The following is a 21432-nucleotide window of genomic DNA, read 5'->3' as shown; positions in this document are numbered from 1 at the left end:
GCTACGTCTCTGCACGACATACATCAGCGCTTCGTCCTGTCATCATCCTTGGCTTCGTTTTTTGTGCGCTGAGTCTTGCAAGAATACATCTACGCCCGACAAACCACCAAGAACAGCGTGCACATAACTATGCACCTGCCGACTAGAAATTGTCACTTGTTTGTCCCTCCTTTTCCCGTCCATTCCTTTTTTTTCCCCCTTCATGTCTCCCTACCTTCTCTCCTTCATTTAGCGAGTCTTGGTTTGACCTTTTCGCAGTACCGCTATCCCCCGCAATCGAGAAACCCAGCACGCACGTTTGGGGAACCGTTGAAAGGTCAGCTCAGTGTCAGCAGTTATAAGCGAGAAAAAAAAAGGGCGACTCGAATGATAAGCCCTACTCGTTTCGGCGATGGCTGCGGTTGCTCCTGCCCTGTGCGTAGGCCGTTCAACGTTGGGCGTTGGCCCCGGCACAAACAGTAACAACAACGCCAGCACACGGCAGTGCCGCAATACTTTGCACCACCTTGGTTTCAGTATGCTCAGAGCTCTTCGTTTTTACGCCTGCTCTTTCATGAATGTATGGGCAGACAGAGAAGACGGTCGCAGCTTACTTCTTTTTAGTCTTGTAACACTGATGCTGCGCGAGAGCTGTGCAGTATGGGGCTGATCTTTGTGAGTCGTAAATTGCATTTACGGAGCCTCCCCTTTTCGGAAGTGGATTTATGTTTGGCACTCGCCCAGTCACAGGCTAATCTGGATAAGCGGGTTATATTATAGCACATAGGGAAACCTCCTCATTTTAAGTAGATTGGGCATAAGGGACTCTGCTCATCAGAAGCCATCTAGGTGCAGGCATCTGCTGCCGCTCCAGTGTAATTAAGCTATGCAACTTTCTCACGCACTTTCCATTGAATACAAATTAGTCCCGGCCCCAGTCTTAAACCCGAAGGTTAGCGCTCATTGGTCCTAGACAAGCGGTGTTCTTTAGTTGGAGCCCTAACTGTGTGGACTTTTTATGAATTGCCTGTAGAAGCCGCACAGCTCTCACCGGTAGCTATGTGACTCACCTCAGAACCTTAGTAAGCAAATATTTCCTTACTTCAAGACAGCAGGCGATGAACTGTCTTGCGAGTATGGCATTCGGAAGATGTTCTCACCTAACATGGCCCGAGTTCTGTCAATGGACACAATGCATGGTTTTACTTACGTGGGCCATTGGGGTCGTAAACCGCGCTATAGTGGTGGCCGTAAACCGAACTGCTATGTTTGTTCTTTCATTGGTCGAAAGGGAATCGGTGATTGCAGGAGGTAGGCGGTAAGCGCTTTGAATGCGTGGGTTGAAGGGGGTGACGAAAGGCATTTGCTAATTGAACCGCCTTCATTCACACCACGACGCCTACTGCATGTGGCTAGGCAAAAACAGCAGCTCGGTGGTTCCGCACCTCGCATTTTATTTGCGGTGGGACCGGGGCACGATGGGTGTGGTGCCCCCGCTTAAGCCCACGCGCGATTCGCCGTGTGCGCGACTCAAGCCCATAGGAGCTGGGCGAGTTAGGAGGTTGTGAAAGGAGAAAAGAGCGCAGTAACTCTGTCTGAATGGACTCTTCAGCGAAGCAGAGGTGAAAATTGTGCTGAGGATGGAAGGAAGGAAAGGCAAGACAATGTAAACGGCTTCCGCGGGTAAGCGAGTGCAAACTAGCATTGAGCAGAGCAACTTTTAGTTTTGGTTTCATTTCCACCTCAGCATGGTTCCGTGTCGAGGCGTCAAAACTTGTTCGCTGTGATCGGACGCTACTCATGACGGTAATATTACCACGATCGTGAGTGCAATGAATGAAAAAAATTCTATAAGAGGCAGGATGAAAGAAAGGCCGAAGTCGGACCAGCATCACTCGAGTCTGACGTGCTCGTACAGTTGCTGCATATTGGTTGACGCATAAAATGGGGAGGTCGATGCGGAAAGAATTCAAGGGGAAAAAGAGTAATGAAGAAATATGATCAAAATAAACTTTACCTATGAGTCAACTAAACCACACCAAACGTATACATAAGCATCTTTTTTTTCCTTATTGGTCCCTTTCCTATTAAAAAATGTGCGCACGGACCCCGTCAAAGCACCGCCACTTCCATATGCCAGCCTTGACTGGCGGCGGTCCCGTTCCCAAGTGTATTGTTTGTCTGTCTCAACTGCACCGTACTTTGAATCAGTGTCAGGTATGAACGATATAGACCAGAAAACAGCTTTACGTGAGCATATTTCTTCCTGATTAGGCACTTACGTTCCAGTTTCTGCACGGACATGAACGTCGTGAGTCATTCCTCCTCATGCCAGTCTTGAGTGACTCCCGTCCGGTTGTTTTCTTGTGTCTTTGTCCCCACGTCTCATGGGCCATCATCTTTCGAACACCATTTCACCTATCAACCAATAACACAAGATCAAAGTTCTACTTGAGCATAAGCTCCCTTAATTTGGACCTTGTTTTGGTTCAAAGGTTTTCTCTCATTGTTCCGTGCGGTGGCGCCTCTCGTGATCCGTCCTTAGAAGCAGCGTCACTTGTACACAGACCAAAGCTGTATCTTGCGCCACGGCGGTTCATCGGTTAGAGCGCGGTACTGCTGAGCCCAAAACGCCCGTTTGATACTGGCCGTGGCGGCGCTTTTCGATGGAGGCGAAAGGCAAGACGACTGGGTACGCTGCGTTGTCAGGGCACATTAAATAATCCCCTATTGTCGAAACTTCTCCAGCCTCCCATTGTGGCGTCTCTCATAACCCGATTCTATTTGGGACCTTGAACCCAATAAACCAAAACCGAAGTTCTGCTTCAGCATATACCTTCCTTATTGATGTCTTCCCCCTCACCGTTAGTTTCCGCCTCTACCTCATCACAGGTTTTATCATCTCACTGCCTTATAAGCATGATAGTGCCGAGTGGTGCCAGAATCGGGTTTTTCTTTTCATCCTAGGGTCACGTCACATCTACGCCCTTCAACTATGAACCAACTATACGATTACTATAGCGAAGTTTTGCACGAGCCTGTTTTTTCATCATTAGGCTCTTTCCCTATCCATAGTTTCCGCTCTGATTTCACCACTTATACTTGACATCACTGACGTATCAGCATGCCTGTTTCGACTGGCTCCGGTCCCGTTGTCTTTGTTTATCTCATTTGTACTCGTCTCTCCAGCGCCGTCCTTAGCCAGTTCCACTTCAGAGAACGCTTCACTATATCAAAGCTATACTTGAGCATTGCCACTTTCATTGGATTTTCTTCAGTTTCAAAAGCCCTCGCGCCAACCCCACCTTTGTATAAGGTGACCTCATTGTCTTTCAGGTTGCTAGTGTTGAGTGCAGGTGCTTCCATTCTTTTCAAGTGGCTTTGTCCTTGTTTGCTCGACGTAGTTCTTGGAATCAATGTCACTTATATACGAAGACGAGTACAAAATTCTACATACACGTATTCATTCACAAATGAGCCCTTTTCTCATAGGTAGTTTCTGCGCCCACCTCAACATTAGTTTTGCCAGTTCCTCGCTGTACCGAATGGCTCTGGTCCCTTTGTTTTCAAGTACCGTATTTGTCCCTTTGTCATGAGCGCTACAATTAGAATACATTTGCCTATAAAGCAGCTTGAGCGTATTCTTTTTCATCTGAACATTTTCAGTTACAAAGGAATTCACACTGACACAATCGCTGTGGGCTTAAGACCGAGTGACGGATAAGCATGTAAGTCTTGAGTGGGGCCGACCCCCAAGTTTTTATCTGCTTTTTTCTCCGCTTCCTTCCTGCGACATCCTTAGAATCTCCGTCAGCTGTAGCTATGCAGACGAGGACAAAATTCTACTTGACCATATATCTTCCTCACTTGTCTTCTTGATCGGCAGATTCACTTTATTCGCCAAGTTCACCATATTTTGCATCAACTTCATTTACATAATAACTTGCCATCCTTGAATACCGACGGTTCTCAGTGTTCCTGTAACCTCTTTCTCACTGCCTTTCATTCGTCATACTTAGAATCAGCACCAGCTACGAACTCTACCAGACGAAAGTTCTATCTTTACATATTTCCTACTTACTGGGCGCTTTCCTTCTTCAGTTGTCACACCACTGTCAACACTGTATAGGCCAGCCTCACTGCCGTGTCAGCACGATAGCCTTGAGAATATCCTGTGCTTTGTTTTCATGTTCTTTCCTCTGTTTTGCACCATCCTTAGTATTGATGCCAGCTATGAGCCATCCACCCGTCTGGAACGTATACGGACCTAAACATTGTTTCCTCACCCGCTCAATCACTGTGTGTGCCATCCTCATCGCCATTTTGATATTATCAATATGCCAGTGTCGAGTTCCACCGGTCCCGTTGTTTTCATTCCTTTGTCCCTCACTCCTTTCGCGCTCTTTAGAAGCAATTCTGCTGACAAACGGCTAGACCGGAGCAAAGTCGTAGTTGAACAGATTGCTTTCGCACTGAGTCAATTCATCATGCAGGATTTCCGCATTCATCCACAATTGTACATGTCAAGCTCAATGCACATTAAACAGACTTGTCTCGAATGGATCCAGTCCTGTCGTTTTCATGTGTCGTCTTTTTCACTGTCTATTCTGTGCTGTCATTAGAACTAACTTCGCCAGTTAACCAACTATAACAAATCAAAGTTCTACATACGCATATTCTCTCTCACTGAGCCTTTTTTCGGCCGCGAAAGTTTTCAAGCCGAAAGCATAATTGTGTGAAAACATTTCAGTGCCATTCCTCGAGTGCCTCAGTTTATTGTGTTTAGTGACTCTCTTCTGCGCTGTTGTTACAAGCAAAATCATGTATGAACCACGTGGACCAGGCCAATGTTCAAATTGACCTTTTTTGTAGAGGGCGTTTTTCTTATGCAAAGGTTTTGCGGCGATACTGCCATTGCATTGGTGAACCTTAACGCCTTATTATAGCATCGCCATCTCCTCGGCATATTCAGACGATTTGACGATGATGAAGCAAGCAATCAAGGTCCGTCCACAGTGGTCTAATAGAGCGAGCAAAAAAGCATCGCGGTAGAGTATTCGGCTGCGTCGGCATAGACGCTGTCTGATCTGTCGCATATCTTTGGTGCAGGGCCCTATCCTTACGGCGAGTGACATGATACACTGGGTGCATGTTTTTAGGGAGAGGGGTAACAATGAGGGTACTGTGGATATGAGGTGGAAGCTTGGCCTGATCAGCGATGGTCGCTTCGAAGTTTATGCCTACCTTTTCGCGTACGTGACGTCCCGTGGCGGCGTGGGTGAGGCGAGATGAGCTTCCACGAGCTACGTTTCAATGTTATAGACCCCTAATGACAGGAGTTTGGAGGGTGTGGGGTACGGTGAGACGGGTGAAGAGCCGCCTTGCATGCTGTCAACGCGATCCCATTCCTGGCAGCTAAAGTAGAGGCAAGGGAGTGTATAGGTTAGGCGACTGATAACAAATACCTGGGCCAGACGTCGTAAGACAGCCTCCCGCATGCCTCTATATTATGTTAGCAATGCACCAAATGAGGCGAATGGTGTGCAAGACAGAATCTCTGGTCTTAACCAAAGTGTCAGTGTTTTCCCGCTTGCTTTAGATAAGAAGCCCCAATATCATATTGATGGATACTTCTCGTACAGGCTGGCCGCTAGCAGTAAAGCAGATGGGAGGATGACCGCGGAAACCGGATTGACCTCGAATGAGGAGCAGCTCGACCTTCTGAGGGAGCGAGATCTGGTCTAGCTACGTAGCGTTCAATGATATCAAACGTTTGTTGAAGTGCGGATTCAATTTCGGCATCATTCCCTGTTGAAATCCGGAGTGATATCGTCTGTATATAAGATGTGAGACAGCCTGGAGATACCAAGGGTTGCTGTTGTTGTGGCTGTAGATAGAAGGAAAAGAAAATGCACGGGCCTGCTATTGGCTCTGTAGCTGAACCACCTCCGCTGCCTCATGCGGACAGAAGAGAAAATAGAGAAGAAAGGAAAAAGAAGAGGGAGAGAAAGACGCGCGCCGCAACAACAGCCGTCGTCCACCACCGAAGCAGTGGCCTACAACATATGAAATTCGCTGGCTGGCTAGCCCCCGCCGCAAGCGGCGTTGACCTACCATCCCAGCTCCGTAGGTCCAGAAATTGCCACCCTTCACCACCTCCCCTTCACCAAAGGTGGTGTAACCTTCACCTGATTAACTGTAGGTGTCCGCCTAAACGTTTACAGCGTCTTTCGTTCCCAGTACCTAGCTTATAAAAAAATTGTTTGAGATCATCGCGGCACCCGCATTGAGGGAATGATTCTTTGTGTAAGAAGAGACACGGAAGAAAAAAGTACTTCCTGTCTGTGACGTCAAACTATGACGTAACACTCCATAGACGTTGGGTACCACGTGACTCCCTTTGGACGTCGACATTGCTGCTCGGGCTATTTGGACGTCTGATTGACTTAACTGGCTCTAAATAATTAACCAGTTAATCCGCATGCAGCATATTTTTTCCTCGTAAGATTTTCCCTCCTCTATCTATTGCTACCATTTGTTTTCTCATCACTCGTTTCGATCGAACGTAATCCTGACAACAAATTTATGATGACACGACCTTGAAACCATACCCGTCATCTGATTGACTTAATTGACTCTAATTATTGAACTAATTATTCTGCATGCACCAAATTTTTCCTCAGCGAGATGTTGTCATCCTCTATCTAGTGCAACTGCATCCTCTATCTAGTGCAACTACTCGTTTTCTTATCACTTCTTTCGTTCAAATGTAATCCTGCTGACAAACTTGTGTTGACACGACATAACCGGCATCCGACTGACCTAATTGTGTGTAGTTAAAAGCTAAGTACTCTGCATACAGCAAATTCTTCCCTAGCGAGGTTTTTCATCCTCTATCTAAGCAGCCATCCGTTTTCTTATTACTCATTTCGTTCGGACATAATCCTGCCGAAAAACTTCTGGTGACACGACCTTGGAAGCATACCCACTTTATACTTATGCATTAAAAACGTGTCCCACCGTGGTGGTGCAGTGGTTAAAATGCACGACTACTGTTCTAGAGTACCTGGGTTCGAACACGACCTCTGGCGGCTGCGTTTCGATGCAGGCGCAAAGAAGAAGCCTCCGTGTTCTGTGCAAGGTGGTCAGTGCTTAAAGACCCACAGGTGGTCGAAATTACTCCGCAGCCCTACATTACGGCACCTATTTCTCTCTTTCCACTTTGGCTACCACATTTCTCCTTCCCTTAAAGCGCGGTAAGGTGTCCGCAGAAAGTGTGACAATTACGGTGCCTTCCATTCGTTTATTTATAAAGTATGAAAGAAAACCGCTGACTGAAATGCTCTGTTAATGGAGATATCGCGGTAGCTCTCTCAGCTTTCGCTCTTACCACTAGATTACAGCTTTGTTTAAACCTCAATAATGTTGACGTCCGTATGATCTCATAGCCCGAGTCGCTTTGGGACGTTAACACTACAAACCAAACCAAACCAAACCAAACCAATCTTTCTTTCTTTTGTTCTCTTTGTACGGGTCTCTTCTGCACCTTTCTTGGAAGCGATTTTATGTATGGACCAACTAGATGAGACCAAACTTACTTAAGCAGATTTCTTCCACATTAGGCTCATTTTTCGTCAATATATTCCACACCGACTCTTCGTGGTATGCATCAACATAACCGTCGTATCAACATACCTGCTCCGTGTGCAACCGACCCGATTATTTCCAAATGTTTTCGTATTCCTTCTCATGCGCAGTCCTTTGAAGCAACAGAAGCTACGCATTAAATAAACCAGGCATAAGTTTTACCAGGTAAAATTTCTTTCTCACTGAGTAATTTCTTTTTCTAATATTACCGCACCCACCTCACTATTTTATTGCAATTCCAAATCCTATAAACCAGCAAGCCTCAGTAGCACTGGCTACATTGCATTCATGTGTGTTTCCTATCCCTCTCTTCTTCATTGTCTCTAAAAGCAATATTAGCTATGAACCGTCCAGTGTAAGTTTTGCTTCAACATTTCTTCCTCATTAGGCCCCTTCTCTATCCAGAGTTTGAGAGAGTGGATGTCACCGTAGCACAAGTTAACCTCATTGCTGTTTCTTCATGCCGGTCTTCAGTGGACCTCGACCCGTTGTTTTCGTATGTCTGATTTCCCCCTTTTTTATGCGCTGTCTTCATAATTAATTTTACCTAAGAACCAATCATAAACGGCTGAAGTTGTACAGAGGCATAGTCTCTCCCACTGGCTCCTTTTTAGTTCGAAAACTTTTCGTCCCGGCCACCAGGTTGTATGCGTAAACCTGACTGCCATTATATGCCAGTCTCAGGTGAATAAGCTGCTCCTCTTGTTTTCATGTGTCTTCTTTGTCTCTCTATGTTACGCAGTCCTTACAAGTAGCTATAAACTAATTAGACCACCTAAATATTCTACTTCAGCATATATCTGCCTAATCTGCCTATATCTGCATTTTGATCTTTTTGAATTTGCAGTTTCGTCGCCAGCGTTATCATTATTTGCTTCAACATATCTTCCGTATACGTATGCGAGAATCAAGTGGTGCCAGTTTGCTTGTCTTCTTGCGTCTCTATTTTTGTCTTCTGTGCCGTTCTTGGCAATATAAGCAGGGAATCAACTTCACCAAGCCAAAATTCTAGTGGAGTAGATTTTTTCCTCTTTGGACTGCCTTCATTCACCCTGTGCCGGAGTAACAATTGTTCAGGAGCTTTCTAGCAGGCAACAATTTGGATGCTCTGCAGTTAGAAAGTTTTTACCTGCACTGCCTTAACTTTGAGCTGCAAAGCATGCAAAGTGGCACCGCTAGCAAAGCACGACACTATCAAGAAATTGAAACACATGCTTTCCAGCCAGCACTGACACAGCCGCTCTGGAGACGCTGAGAACTGTGTCATTTTGCAGCTAGTGATATTTATACTTTTCAAATTTGTTTACTATATTTATGCGTTTTGTTCTTAACAATAACCAATTCACGCTGACAAATCAGGAGTGCAAAAATATTTTTCATCATTATTCGATTCAAGATTTTGTCGTTGGCGATGGTGTTGAGAGAGTTATCACAGGCTCAAAGTGGACGGCGTTGCGCTGTAGGTTCGTAAAAAAGCCTTACCAAAGCAGTGACGTAATCGCAATTTGATTGTAGAAGGGGTACGAGGTGGTGGTACATTTATTTCGTTTCCTTCGCCTTCTGCAGGTTAAGAAGTTTCGCTTGCAAAGAACGCCCAGCTGGATTGTGTTTAAAAATCTGTATACAAATGACATACCCCCCAATCTTACTTTGCTTTGTGTTCTTGGCACGAACCTAGGTGTTGAATGTGTGATGGTTTTAGTCATTGATTCTTTGGTGTGCCGTACTCATTTCCAATGGTCATCATTCATTCATTCATTCATTCATTCATTCATTCATTCATTCATTCATTCATTCATCTTTATTTTCACTGTGAGGCACATGTGCATGGATTATCAGTATTACAGAAGGAGGTCCCGAAGTATAAACTGTGGGGGGACCTCCTATGACAGAATGGATAAGATTAGCAGGTAACATACTAGGCAGCGAAGAAAAGAATATGCAGGCATGCAGAGAAAAACTATAATGCAATACTAACGAGAAACAGCGCAAATAAATTCTAAATAAACAGGAACTTCAAACAAAAAATGCACGAATTGCAGAAATTATCGCATCACTAGTACAAGAAATTACAAGAATATTACTACAAATACTACAATATTACTACAAATTACTAGTACAAGAATATTTGAGTTTTCGAAAAACACTTGGACAACGCACAGGAAACGACACGAGACACAGGCATGTCGTTTCCTGTTTTCGAAAGCCCAAAGATGAATGATCATGTGAGCAATCAACTATCCCAGTTTGAAACCCTCCTAATGTTCATTTCCTATAGCTATAATAACTAGTCAACGGGAACGCAGAAAGCAGTTCAAAAGTTCCGGTTTTCAGCACCTAGACAAAGCTGATAATCCCCATTAACTCGTTTTCGCACCACTTCTCTTTGTTAAACTTCGTTTAATTGTTTTCTGCAAGTCGCAAGTGCAACTGTCTCATAAGTGGTGTCCGCTATTGATGGCCGACAGATGCCACTAGTTGGTGATGCCCAAGAAAGCAGTCATCAGAGCAGTCTCCTGCTTTTGTCGACTTTCTGGCTAAGCTTGTCTTTATATTCATGGCAAGATGTTCATGGGCCTCTCTTTAAAATAATATCGGCCGGAGAAGAGGCAACTCTTCTGTAACCGACAGGTGGAAAGCAAATTCAGCTAGAATTCGCTCGCTCTCAAATTACACTCTACCTCCTTATCGCTGTTGAATAACTGTTAACGTCACTGGCCAATTAAGTAGAGTGCACATTTTGTGATATAAGTTTCACGGTTCATTGCTTCGTCTTCTTGCGAATTTTCTGCTCAACATTTTGGGCTAAAGCCCACAAAATATTTCTCGCTTATTATGCGTCCTCCCGTCTGACGGTCAACAATGAGAGGCAGATGAGCAAAACAAGGCCCTTTAAATATATAATTTCAGATTGCACGCTTCCAACGAAGTAAAGAAATCACCGCATGCGTATGGCTTCATCCGAAGTTTCTCAGCATTTGGAAACCTCGCTCGAGTGCTTTATTCGTACAGCTACTTCCGCTTACGTGAAACGCAAACACTTCCGCACTTCGATCAGCTTAACCATTCAGCATACAGCCTCTAATTAGGTCAAGTGCTATCGGCTGAAACGCTGAAGCGTTAAGACAAGAAGGTGTAATAATCAACGAGCGTAACAGAGGAAAAAAAACATCCGTGAAGTGAAACCTGATAGGACCTGCTGCAGTACCCCGATTAGCTAATTGCAAACAACTTTAGTAATTGTCAGCTTTCTGCTGCAGAGTATGCGGGGCTCAGCAGAATGCCTTCTCAGAGCCGCCACAGGCCCCTGTGGAGCTGTAAATACTAATTAAACTTGAGTACCATTGCTAATGTTATGTTGGTAAGTTACAAAGGTTTTCTGGAGCCAATCAATTTTATAACCTTAACCGCCTTTGACTTCTGGTCTGGCTCTACTGGTATGATTTTTAAATGCAAGCTATATCAAGGCAGGGCCTATGTAAGGCAGCTAGCGGGTTGAATTCCTGACGGTCAACGTGGGATCCCACACTGATCGCATGCATACATCATATGTGAGAGGTAGAGAAACCAGGGGCTGAAATTGTTCAACCGACGACAAGTATGCTAAGACGTTCAACTTGGCTAGCTGGTTGCTAGATTCAGACAGAGCAGCTAGCGCGCCAGGAAGACTACTATAGCGTAAGGAAGACTGGCGCAAGTCTAGCGTGCGTCCTGTCCCCTTATCTTCTGTGTGCGTGTGTTGTTCTGGCCACAATGTCCGGACCACAAGAATCTGCACACAGGATCAGTAAACCGACCTGTTTGTTTGGTGTAAAAAGGGGTTGGAGGCTCTGATGAGCCAGTGGGGAGATTTTCATGTTCCTACCTGTGTTCCCTAGTCCATTTTATGACGCCCTTTTGGTTCTTATCTTTTACCGAATTCAGCCAAATCACTGACCAAGTGAATTCAGTAGCATCTACGCTGCTAGGTTATGTTGTCGTCCTTTCATTGCGCCTTTTACCCTTTCGCAGTGCACCTACTCTCCAGGACGATCCAGGGAACGTGTATGCGAGAGGGTGGAGGCTTCGACTACGACCAATCCTGGATCTGCGCCCTGTGAGCAAGCTGTTCTCAGCAGTCGCCAACTATGGACTTATGCTTGCACAGAGAAAATGGCCGAATCTTGATCGCAAGAAAGGCCGCAAGAGTTTCACTATGCGGCATAAAAGCGAATCACGTGTCCTGGATCCGCTGTAGTGGCCTGTCCCCAGAACTGAGCGAGGCCGGCATCTCAACGACTCAGTAGTTTGGATGGTGCCATGTTCGAATCCCGGCTCTGTATGGTAGACCCGGTTTCCAACTCTGTTGAAGATTTCTCTTGGCGTAATACTCGACCTGCTTTGGTTGAAAGCAGGTTAAAATACCCCTTGTAGATGCAACTGCAATAAAAGAGGGATAGTATGACCAGCGGCTCACTGAGCATAAACGAGAAAAATGTTGTTGTAAGTTGTGTTTATATGCGTTTCTACGGGTCGCCCTCCCAACTTGCACCCCCATACGCTTCGCGGTGTTTTAAAGATAGCATACATGGCAACGAGGGAATTAAACTAAATTACTATTTTGCTGAAAATCGCAAAATTGTAAATAATTTACATTACTAGTGACTGCTGCCAAAAAGTAATGACAGTGAACTGCAATTATTTCTACACAGTAATCCAATTGCTCTTAAATTATTTTCAGTTTCTATCATTTAAGTAAACCTGTTAAACAAAACAGCCTCTCTCCGGAGAACAACCTACGCGTTCTTCCGGCCTTCTAGCAATTTCCGTCCCAGGCAAGTAACCCCTTACTCTTTCCTACAGCACGCGCTTTCACAATGATTAGATAACGGCAACAAAACAACAAAACTTCGTTGTTTGGTTTGCGCTCAAGACTGAAACGAGGGGAGAACCCAGCGCCTTGCTGGCCCGGAGCTTTCTCCACCAGGAAAACCCCTAAAGCAGGATAGTTTGCTTCCGTGGCCCCGGGAGTCGAGCATAGCACCTTCCGCTCAGTAACTTTGACGATGTTTCCGCCTGTCTCTCTAGTCTCGTGATGATGATTGTGACCAGGCTCCACTGGAGCCTACCCGCAGCGACAGGGAGTGCCACTGCGCGCTCCATACTAGGTTTTTGCACCAGCCGCAGAATTACTGCCCTAAAGCAATTGATTACTTTGCTTCCCTTTAATTCATTACATTACCAAATTACCAGACAATGAAAGTAATTCATTACATTAAAATTTACTGAGAAAAGTAATTAAAATACGGTAATTTTATTACAGTAATTCAATTACTGCAATGTCTGCAATGAACCGCTTGCTGATAACTCTAGTGAATCCTGTGTGAGGGGCCGCCAGTTGCTGTTAACACTTCAGCCACCCTGTCCCTAACACGGCTAATCTGCAGCAAGAGTACTGGCGAGGCGCACGCAGGAATGTGGAGAGCAAACAGATTCCAGCGTCTACTCTACCTTGAAAGGACCGGCTCCGAATGCAGCTGGCTAAAAAAAAAAAAAAAAGACAGCGAACACATTACCTTGATTTGTATTTTCTGCCGTCGGTATGGCAAATGTAATTACAGGGAACGCTGGGTGAGTCTATTTATAGAGAGACGTAAGAAGAAAAGAAAAGCGGGTCAGCTTTCGTCACGCCCACACTTTGGTCTCTTGCTAATCAGCTGGAAGCCAAGTGGACATGCTCACTTTGTGACACTGGCTTAATATTGATGGAGCTGCACACACACACACAGCACAAGACAGAGATACAGACAGACAAACAGAAAGACGTGTAGAGGGACGGATTGATTGACAGACAGCCAAATGGATAGTAAAGAAGCAGGCCTCCGCCGGCACAGCTTTATTCGTAATACTCGCTGTGTAGCGAGTGGCTCAAATGTGTGCGGATTCTTGGAGAGAAAAACATTAGCGATGCGTTGTTTCCCATAGGTTACGTCGAGAACTTCCGGATGCTTCATGAACCTGCTGGCCCTGCACCACTGATGCGTTCACGAGCCTGACCAAAACTGTGCCCTTTATGTGTGGCAAAGAGCGTGGACGGGCCGGCTAGATTAAGCGATGCGAATTTAGGACTATCACTTCTCTAAGACTAATTATTTAGGCAAGACTGGTGCCAGTAATTTGGAGAGAATGCACACTTTGAGTGAATGTATTAAAACATCGTCCCTAAAAAATATTTGTTTGTTAAAAACAACATGTTTCATTTAAAAGTAGTCACTTGTCTAATGAATGGGACTTTAAAAAATACCTGCAGTCTCTACTGCCGCTATACTCTGTTCACTAGGTTGTTATTTCTAGGCTGCATTGAAAATTAGCACACCTTGGTGCTTTGCATTTACTTCCAATGTGGACTATATATATACCGCATGCACTCCGATTGTTATCCTGAGCAAATACCTACTCTGCTCCTGGCGGTGCTGTGACGCAGGTGCGCGCTGCCGTCCCTGCAAAAGCGTCACGTGGCCGTGGCGCGGCTCAAGCACCCGGCCAACATGGGGCGCACCTGCCACGAGGTGCGCTTCTTTATCCTGGTGCTGACCCCGAGCAAGGAGAAGGGCACCAAGAACGCCCTCGAGACGGGCCGCACCTTCGCCACCATCTTCGCCGACATGGACTTCCGGCAGCGCCTGCTTGAGGTGCACTCCGAGGCCGAATTCAAGAATGTGCTGCTCAAGCACGCCCAGGACCTGGCCGCCGAGCAGAGCAACCCGGCGCCTCTGCGGGGATCGCAGGCGCAACTAGACTTCCCGGTAAGCGAGCCAAAACGCAGCGTTGTCTTGTTTCACTTGTTCAGCAGCATTACGTAGTTGTGGCGTTTGGTCACCATTACAGGGTTGTGGAGTCATGATTATGTAATTATTAGCAGACTTTACGTAACGCATCTGGTTATATTATGATGCCTTTGCAGATGACCACGATGCTTCGTGATTGTGTTTGCTGCTACACTATTCTTCCAAACCTCCGAATCCTAATTGTACGTTTAGCGATGACAGAACGAGTGACGTCATCAGGGCAAATGCAAAAGTGCTTCAGCCCTCCTAAAAACGAGCTGTCATAGTCTCCTAAATAACGTAATAACTTGAAGACAAATCTTAACGGACAAATGTCAAAACAAAGCGTGACCTACAACAGGTGGCGTCATATCGCCCAGGATTCGTTCACGAGCGCCAGTATATATAGCTTCGCAGAGCCATATTTCAACACTGCGGGGACAGCAAGGCATGAATGCGGGATTATTGTTGTCGGTCGCAATGCCTGGCTCAAATGACCCTTTGAACAGTCACTGTCATGTTGCTGGAACAACACATTCACACCTTGACGCTAAGCAGATATAAAATGCACATCGAAGTATATAGCGTTAAGTGTCCACTGCAGCTACAGGTTTTATTTCGGCGTATAGATGTGTATTTGGAAAAGAAGTAATCGATTTTCTTTGCACTTGGGTCTGTTCCCGAATGAACCTCTATTTAGGTTAAGTTTGAACTAAGACAATCACGCGGTACTAACGTCTTAGTGCTATTCCTTTCCACGTGGTTCTGTTCCCCAATGAATCTCTATTTTAGTTAAGTTTGAACTAAGACAACCACGCGCTACTAACTTCTGTGTGTTCTTCCTTTCCACGTGGTTCTGTTCCCCAATGAACCTCTATTTTAGTTAAGTTTGAACTAAGACAATCACGCGCTACTAACTGCTGAGTGTTGTTCGTTTTTACCGTTTTGAGCTATATAAAAGGGTACTAAGCTGAACAGCGTTCAGTGTTTGTTCATAATAAAAATGCACTCTACAGATCATTCTGGCTACGCATTGCTTGTATTGCTATTGACGGCCCGCAACACAGTTTGTCATCAGCGCCGATGAAGATAGCATTACACTATTGACCATTATACGGGGTCTGGGAAGTTGGGAACAAAAGTGCTGCACATAACGCAAGTTTCGACTTACCATCCAGGCTTGTGAAATGGCATCAAGGCTTCACCACGCATCTATAAGACGTTTTTTATCCACCCGTATACCAATTGTCTCGTTTTAATCCTTCGGGGTAGTGCTTAATCAAAGACGTTTAACGTTGCACTTCAGTCGAAGATTATGTTTTGTGCAGCACGTCTGCTCCCGACAAGATGCATTTACTTTAAATCAGTCCACCGTTTTAAGGCCACTGGCAAATACTTTTGTAGAATCTTGCTACATTTATCAATGAGTTTTGATTGGTTGGTGTATAATTGCGCCCGGTAAAAAATAGAATGTTTGGCCGGGATGTGCCACCCTCGGCTAATTTCTTCAGTGACCTGCATGGAGAGACGATCTTGAGCAGCTTCCCCTTGTGGGGGCCACTCTCTCTCTCTTTCCTCCCTCTCTCCTCCCCCTCTCTCCTACATCTCTTCTGCTCCAGCAGCAGGCTGCCCGAAGAAAGCGTGAGGTGAGGGAGTAGGCGCAGGGATGCCACCTAGCACCGTAGAACGCAGTATTGCTCAATTCCAACGCTGAACACACGGCAGCTTGCGACCGGAGCAGTTTCTTGCAGATTGCTTTATTGTCTGCCATTTTGGCTACAACAGAACTGTGCCGTGCGAACGTGTCAGGTCAGACTCGCCATCTCCCGCTCCACACCTCTTTACGCCCGGCGAGTCTTAATCACCTATCTATATAAAAATGCGAGTTGCATCAAAAAATCAACAATAATACGATGTTTGTGCACATATTGTATAAGAAAGCACATAATAATGAATAGCCTTCTCCCATCTTTAAACAATAAAAGACAACACGGCAGCCCTATCAGTACTGTTTAAAGGCACCGAGGCAAGCACCCAGTCTTGAATTTAGAAGACTTAGCGGCCTGAGTACGGCACGAGCACTGCAAAAGGAACAATACCTTGCACGCAGAGGAAGAACATTTACAAACTGCAATGAGATAAGAAATTCCGACTTAAGACTCAGCAAACAGTAAACTGATAACTTAATGCACCTTGGAGAGTGGGCAATGCTTGGTGGTTATTGCGCAAGCTTTAACAACAAAGCCCTTGCTCCTGGTGATCAAATGATATGCAGGGATGTATCTCCATCAACAAAGCCCGAAGCAACATTTCAAAATGAAGGTACCGCAATTTTACTCAGTAAATCATTGATTTTTGCACTGATAGGTTAGTTTTTGCATAAAGAAGTAAACGGGAGCAGGGACAGATGTATCGTTGATGTCCTTCTACCAAGGTTATCGTGTGATCAGCGTTTGGATTGGCGAGTAGCTTTACCGGGATCCCTGCAGTAGTCTTTTTCGAAAGCTCGATGCCGCAGAATCTGCACCAGACTGGGAAAGTGCCACGTTCATGACGATGCTTCCTTTTTCCCTCTCTTCTGCTGCTTGTCCATGCAACACATAGCCCCGTAGATGTCCGATCGCTCAAGGTTTAAGCGACGACTTGCGGAGGCGGTTGTCGCACTACGTCAGCGACTATATAGACGGTGAGTGAGTCACACTGCACACTCCGATCGAGTCCTTAAGCCAGTGTGCTTGCGTTATGCGCAGCCTTCATTCAACAGTGTTCTCTCTTAACCTCTGTGTTGAATATACACAGCGCCTCTGAAGGTTGAAATGCCCAGAGCGGCGAGGGCGAGCGTTTTGCACGCCTTTCTGAGGTTCGTAGTTCTCGGTGTGCCGCATATTCTCAACTAGTGGCTCAAAAGCAAATCACTTGGCCTAATTAGTACTTTTTGCCAATCGTATCATAGAGTTCCTTACACTAACTAGAGGGAAAGCTGAGGGCGCTGCACTTCAGCCACCATGGGCGCGCTAAGAATCATGGGCCGGTGTGCTACTTGTTGCGGGACCGTCGGTTTTTCTCGGGTACGTGGAGTGGCGTTACTGCGATGTTTCTTTTTCGTCATCATCATCATCTGAAGGTGCGTACATAGACCGCGAAAGCCATAGTAGCGAAGGCGCAAAACCAGACATCGCCAATAAATGGTTTCTGTTTCCCGAAATTCCACTAAAAACTTCCTTCAGTGATTGCACAACCATAAATATTTTCATAACATTTTTTATTTCCAAGTTTGCCTATTAAGTGCGAAATATTGGTATTTGTGCTGCTCAAAACTAAGCCAATAGGAGAAAGAGCCATCGCTTATATTGGATAAATATCACACTGGCATTCTGTTTCTCTCTCTTTTTGTAATTTATAGTCACAATATCCAATGTTAGGACATTATTTACGGTAGAACAACGTTTATCTTTGCATTAGTTTTGGCCAAAAGTTGTAGTTCTGCACTCGGTAGCTCTCCGACCCATGATGCTTTGAGCGCCCATGGTGGCTGAACTGGCCGTCTGGAAACTCCATGTAAACGCCCATAGACGGCAGCACAGCTTTCCCTCTAGGTAAGAGTAAGAAACTCTATGAATCGTATACGTTCCTCTACCAAAGTAGGTTCGTGGACGACCATTTAGACTACGCTGGCAACGGACATTGCACTCGAAAACATCTGTGGTGAGAGTTTGTCGGCACTCTTTGGCAGGACTACTAGTAAGCTAAGGGGATGAGTGATAGTAAATAAGATTAGATCGCAGGATATGTGTCACAACACGACAGTGGTCGCATATGCGGACCATGACGTCTGCGACTACTGAGTTTGTACAATTCTTCGACGCTTTAGTGTCAGATGGTGGACTCGATATGACAATAATCGCGCATGCGTAGCGCGGCTGTGGTGAAGTTACCTATTCTGTTCCTCCGTGCATATTTACATAGTGTAGAACTACAAAACCCCCTCTGAAAACTGAAATAATTCTATTTTATGATTTCTTCTACAGCAGAGCATCACGCAGACCACTTCGCACAGCTATCTCACAGTCATAGCACGAAGCGGTTAATTGCGTTGAAGGCGGCTTCTGTGCCATACTCAGCCTTGAGACGCACATGCTTGTTATGTTGAGCCAAGAATAACCTCTGCTATCGCTTAAATACCACCTTAGTAATATTTTATATCTTAACCACTCAAGCTAAGATTATTTCGCCATGTTTGATACACGCTGTGTACCGGTCCATACACCCTCACATTGATTAGGAATGTATTGGTTTACATCACGCATGGGCGTATATAGTTTCTGGTCGTTTCAGGTGCTACTAATGGTAGAAGCTTTTGTTCCGTCACTTGCGCCAGTGCGTGCTGTCCGACCATATTGCCGCGCGGCGCAGCGCGGCGAAAAAAACTACAGAACTTTGTCAAAAATACGACGAAGTATCCTGTAGTTCTGTCGTAACCATCAGATATTTCTGTAGTTCTGTAGTACTTTTCTGTGGTTCTGTAGTTTTTCTGTAGTATATTTCTGTTGTCTGTAGTTCTGTAGCACGTTGCTGTTGTAACTACAGAAATTGCTGATGTTACTACAGAATGTTCTGTTGTCACAACAGGTTTCCCGTCAAAAACCGTACAGAAATTCTGTCGTAACATCAGAAAGATTTCTGTAGTTTTTTCCGACTGGGAACCTTTAATTGGTTCTCGTTAATCCTGTCTTCTGTTTGCAGGAGTGGTAGGCCACCGGACAATCTACAAGACCATCTCCACCATTTTCTTTCTTTACTTCGCCTGTCTCCTGCCAACCATTGCCTTCGGAGCGCTGAACGACACGAACACCAAGGGGAAAATAGGCGAGTTAATTCCGCGGTTGTGGCAGACACATGCTTGCGGATCATTCAGGAAATAGGAATTGTTGTGGAAGAGGCCTGATTTGTTTTTTCTTATACCGCTGATGCCTAGTTTCTTACACCAACGTGAAATTTCTTTAGTTCCGTCATAGTTACATACCTCGTGATTTATCGAATAGAAAAATTACTTAGAAAGCAGAAATCGCTACATATTCGTTTAAGAAATCCGATGAAAAATTTTCGCTTTCAACACAAGACAAAATAATTAAAAAATAGTCTATCGTCATGCAATGCATTGATGTTTATGCGATGCCTGTATTTGATTTTCGAATAGGATCAACGCTAGTAAAATGAGGTAACAATGTTGTATACATTTGTCATACCAGGCCTGAATTGTAAACATGCCATTGACAAATATTAGTTGGACCACAAAGCGTTCATTGAGAAGAGGATCATGAGTGTTCGGAAAATTTGTTAATCGGAAGATGTGGTACGTTTACATCAGGCAAGATGAATGGCTAATTCTGATAGTGCATGTAATCGACTATTTAAGCAGAGCAGCTGACCACACTACGACGAAAGTGTGCAGAGGCTATCGATTTACAAGATATGCTATTTATCATTCGGGCATTCGTTGCTTTTTGTGTCTGACTGTTTCAACGCACGTTTTACGCTCAAAAAGACTAGCCTAGATAAAACAACCGCGAATGTTCTATGGAAAGGAAAAATAAGAAAGGGGCTCATACGACGATTACTATACACTAGAAGTACACCACGATGGAATTTTTTTTTAGAGTGGGGGCACGGGACATCCGAAAACTAGCTTAAATATTGTCGTCGGTCTAATCTAAGCCCACGAGCGCTATGTTTGGCAAAGTCAATCGTGGAAAGTTTTCTGCGACAGCGATAGTGAAGCTTCTACAAGGATGAGCAGACAACAGAAATAACAGCGCCTATGTTTATAAAAAAGAAGAACCGAACAAGGGTAAATAGGGTACTCCTCAGGTCGCAGATGAGCCAACGTTTCGACAAGTGGACTTGTCTTCGTCTGGGCAAGACAAGACAAGTCCAGACGAAGACAAGTCCACTTGTCGAAACGTTGGCTCATCTGCGACCTGAGGAGTACCCTATTTACCCTTGTTCGGTTCTTCTTTTTTATACCGTGCAAACCATCTTCTTCCTTTCGTTCTACCTGAGCGCCTATGTTTGTTCACCTCAGGAATTGGTTTGATTTAATTATGGTGTTTTACGTAACTAAGCGACTCAGGCTATGATAAATGTCGTAGTGGAGGGCTCCGAAATTTTGACCACGTGGAGTTCTTTAACCACGGCGTCGGCAGGAGGAGCGGCTGTGGCACCACATCGAGCTCTGATCTCTCCTTCCGCGCGCTAGCTGCAAGAAGGCCACGAGTGACACAAAGCTTGGACTTAATAATCTTGACAAATCTCCAGTGCGGCTTTCTGAGGCTCTGCTTCTGACGGTCTCGACGAAGAGGAGTGCGCATTACAAAGCGATCAGGAATGACGCTGTATAACACGCTGCCTATCAAGTGGTTGATGCGGCGCTTAATTTCCTGGGTTGGCAGGGGCTCCCTTTTGCCCAATTAAGACCACTACAACACGTCCACAAAAGGCTGATTCACACAACACTCCGCACGCGGATGAGGCGTGCCGTAACGTCTTTCTTCCTCCCTTTGGGGTGCAGGGCTGGCCCGCTTTGGGGAAAATGTCACGCCCGAGTCTAGTCCGATTATTCTCACTCCTTTTGTATTTATCTTCCATGGAGGTGACAATAAAATAAGATTGCACATGGGCGCAGTCTTTCGCCGTGTACCGTAGTGGCTAGGTGCGAACTTCAAGGCGCGGAAGTGGGTAGTCACGTGAAATTTGGTGCGTGAGTGACCACACGCCAATGGTCCGTCATGTGAATAGCCTTTACTCTGTCTTCCTTCAAGAAGAGCTGGGACCCTACGTATATGGTGGCCCCTTCAGCGATAGCCGCCTCGTCGTCTAGCACAAACAGTGCCTTATCCGTAAAGCTCGCGTCTTGAGCGCGTTATTCCGATCTTCTAATGGTAGGGACCCACAGCTACTTCTTTTTCCTCGCTGTACGTCTGTCAGCAAGTTAAACGGTGAT

The 21432-nt window shown here is 45.3% G+C and overlaps 1 protein-coding gene across 1 annotated transcript in view; it reads left to right on the top strand.

The window, feature by feature from the left end:
• The window catches only part of LOC146180812 (solute carrier family 4 member 11-like), a 121541-nt gene that overhangs the window by 75660 nt on the left and 24449 nt on the right, over positions 1-21432 (top strand). The window contains exons 5-9 of the mRNA XM_084577827.1: positions 11638-11722; positions 14090-14411; positions 16055-16078; positions 17037-17118; positions 19176-19299. Coding sequence (XP_084433953.1) covers positions 11638-11722; positions 14090-14411; positions 16055-16078; positions 17037-17118; positions 19176-19299 — 637 coding nt within the window. The remainder of the gene's footprint in view (positions 1-11637; positions 11723-14089; positions 14412-16054; positions 16079-17036; positions 17119-19175; positions 19300-21432) is intronic.

Source organism: Amblyomma maculatum, chromosome 8 (assembly GCF_055883805.1).
Source record: "Amblyomma maculatum isolate TAMU_Amacu chromosome 8, ASM5588380v1, whole genome shotgun sequence".
In the NCBI taxonomy this organism is placed as follows: Eukaryota; Metazoa; Arthropoda; class Arachnida; order Ixodida; family Ixodidae; genus Amblyomma; species Amblyomma maculatum.
The sequence above is the reverse complement of the archived record's forward strand: the minus strand, read 5'-3'. Positions and strand labels throughout refer to the sequence as shown.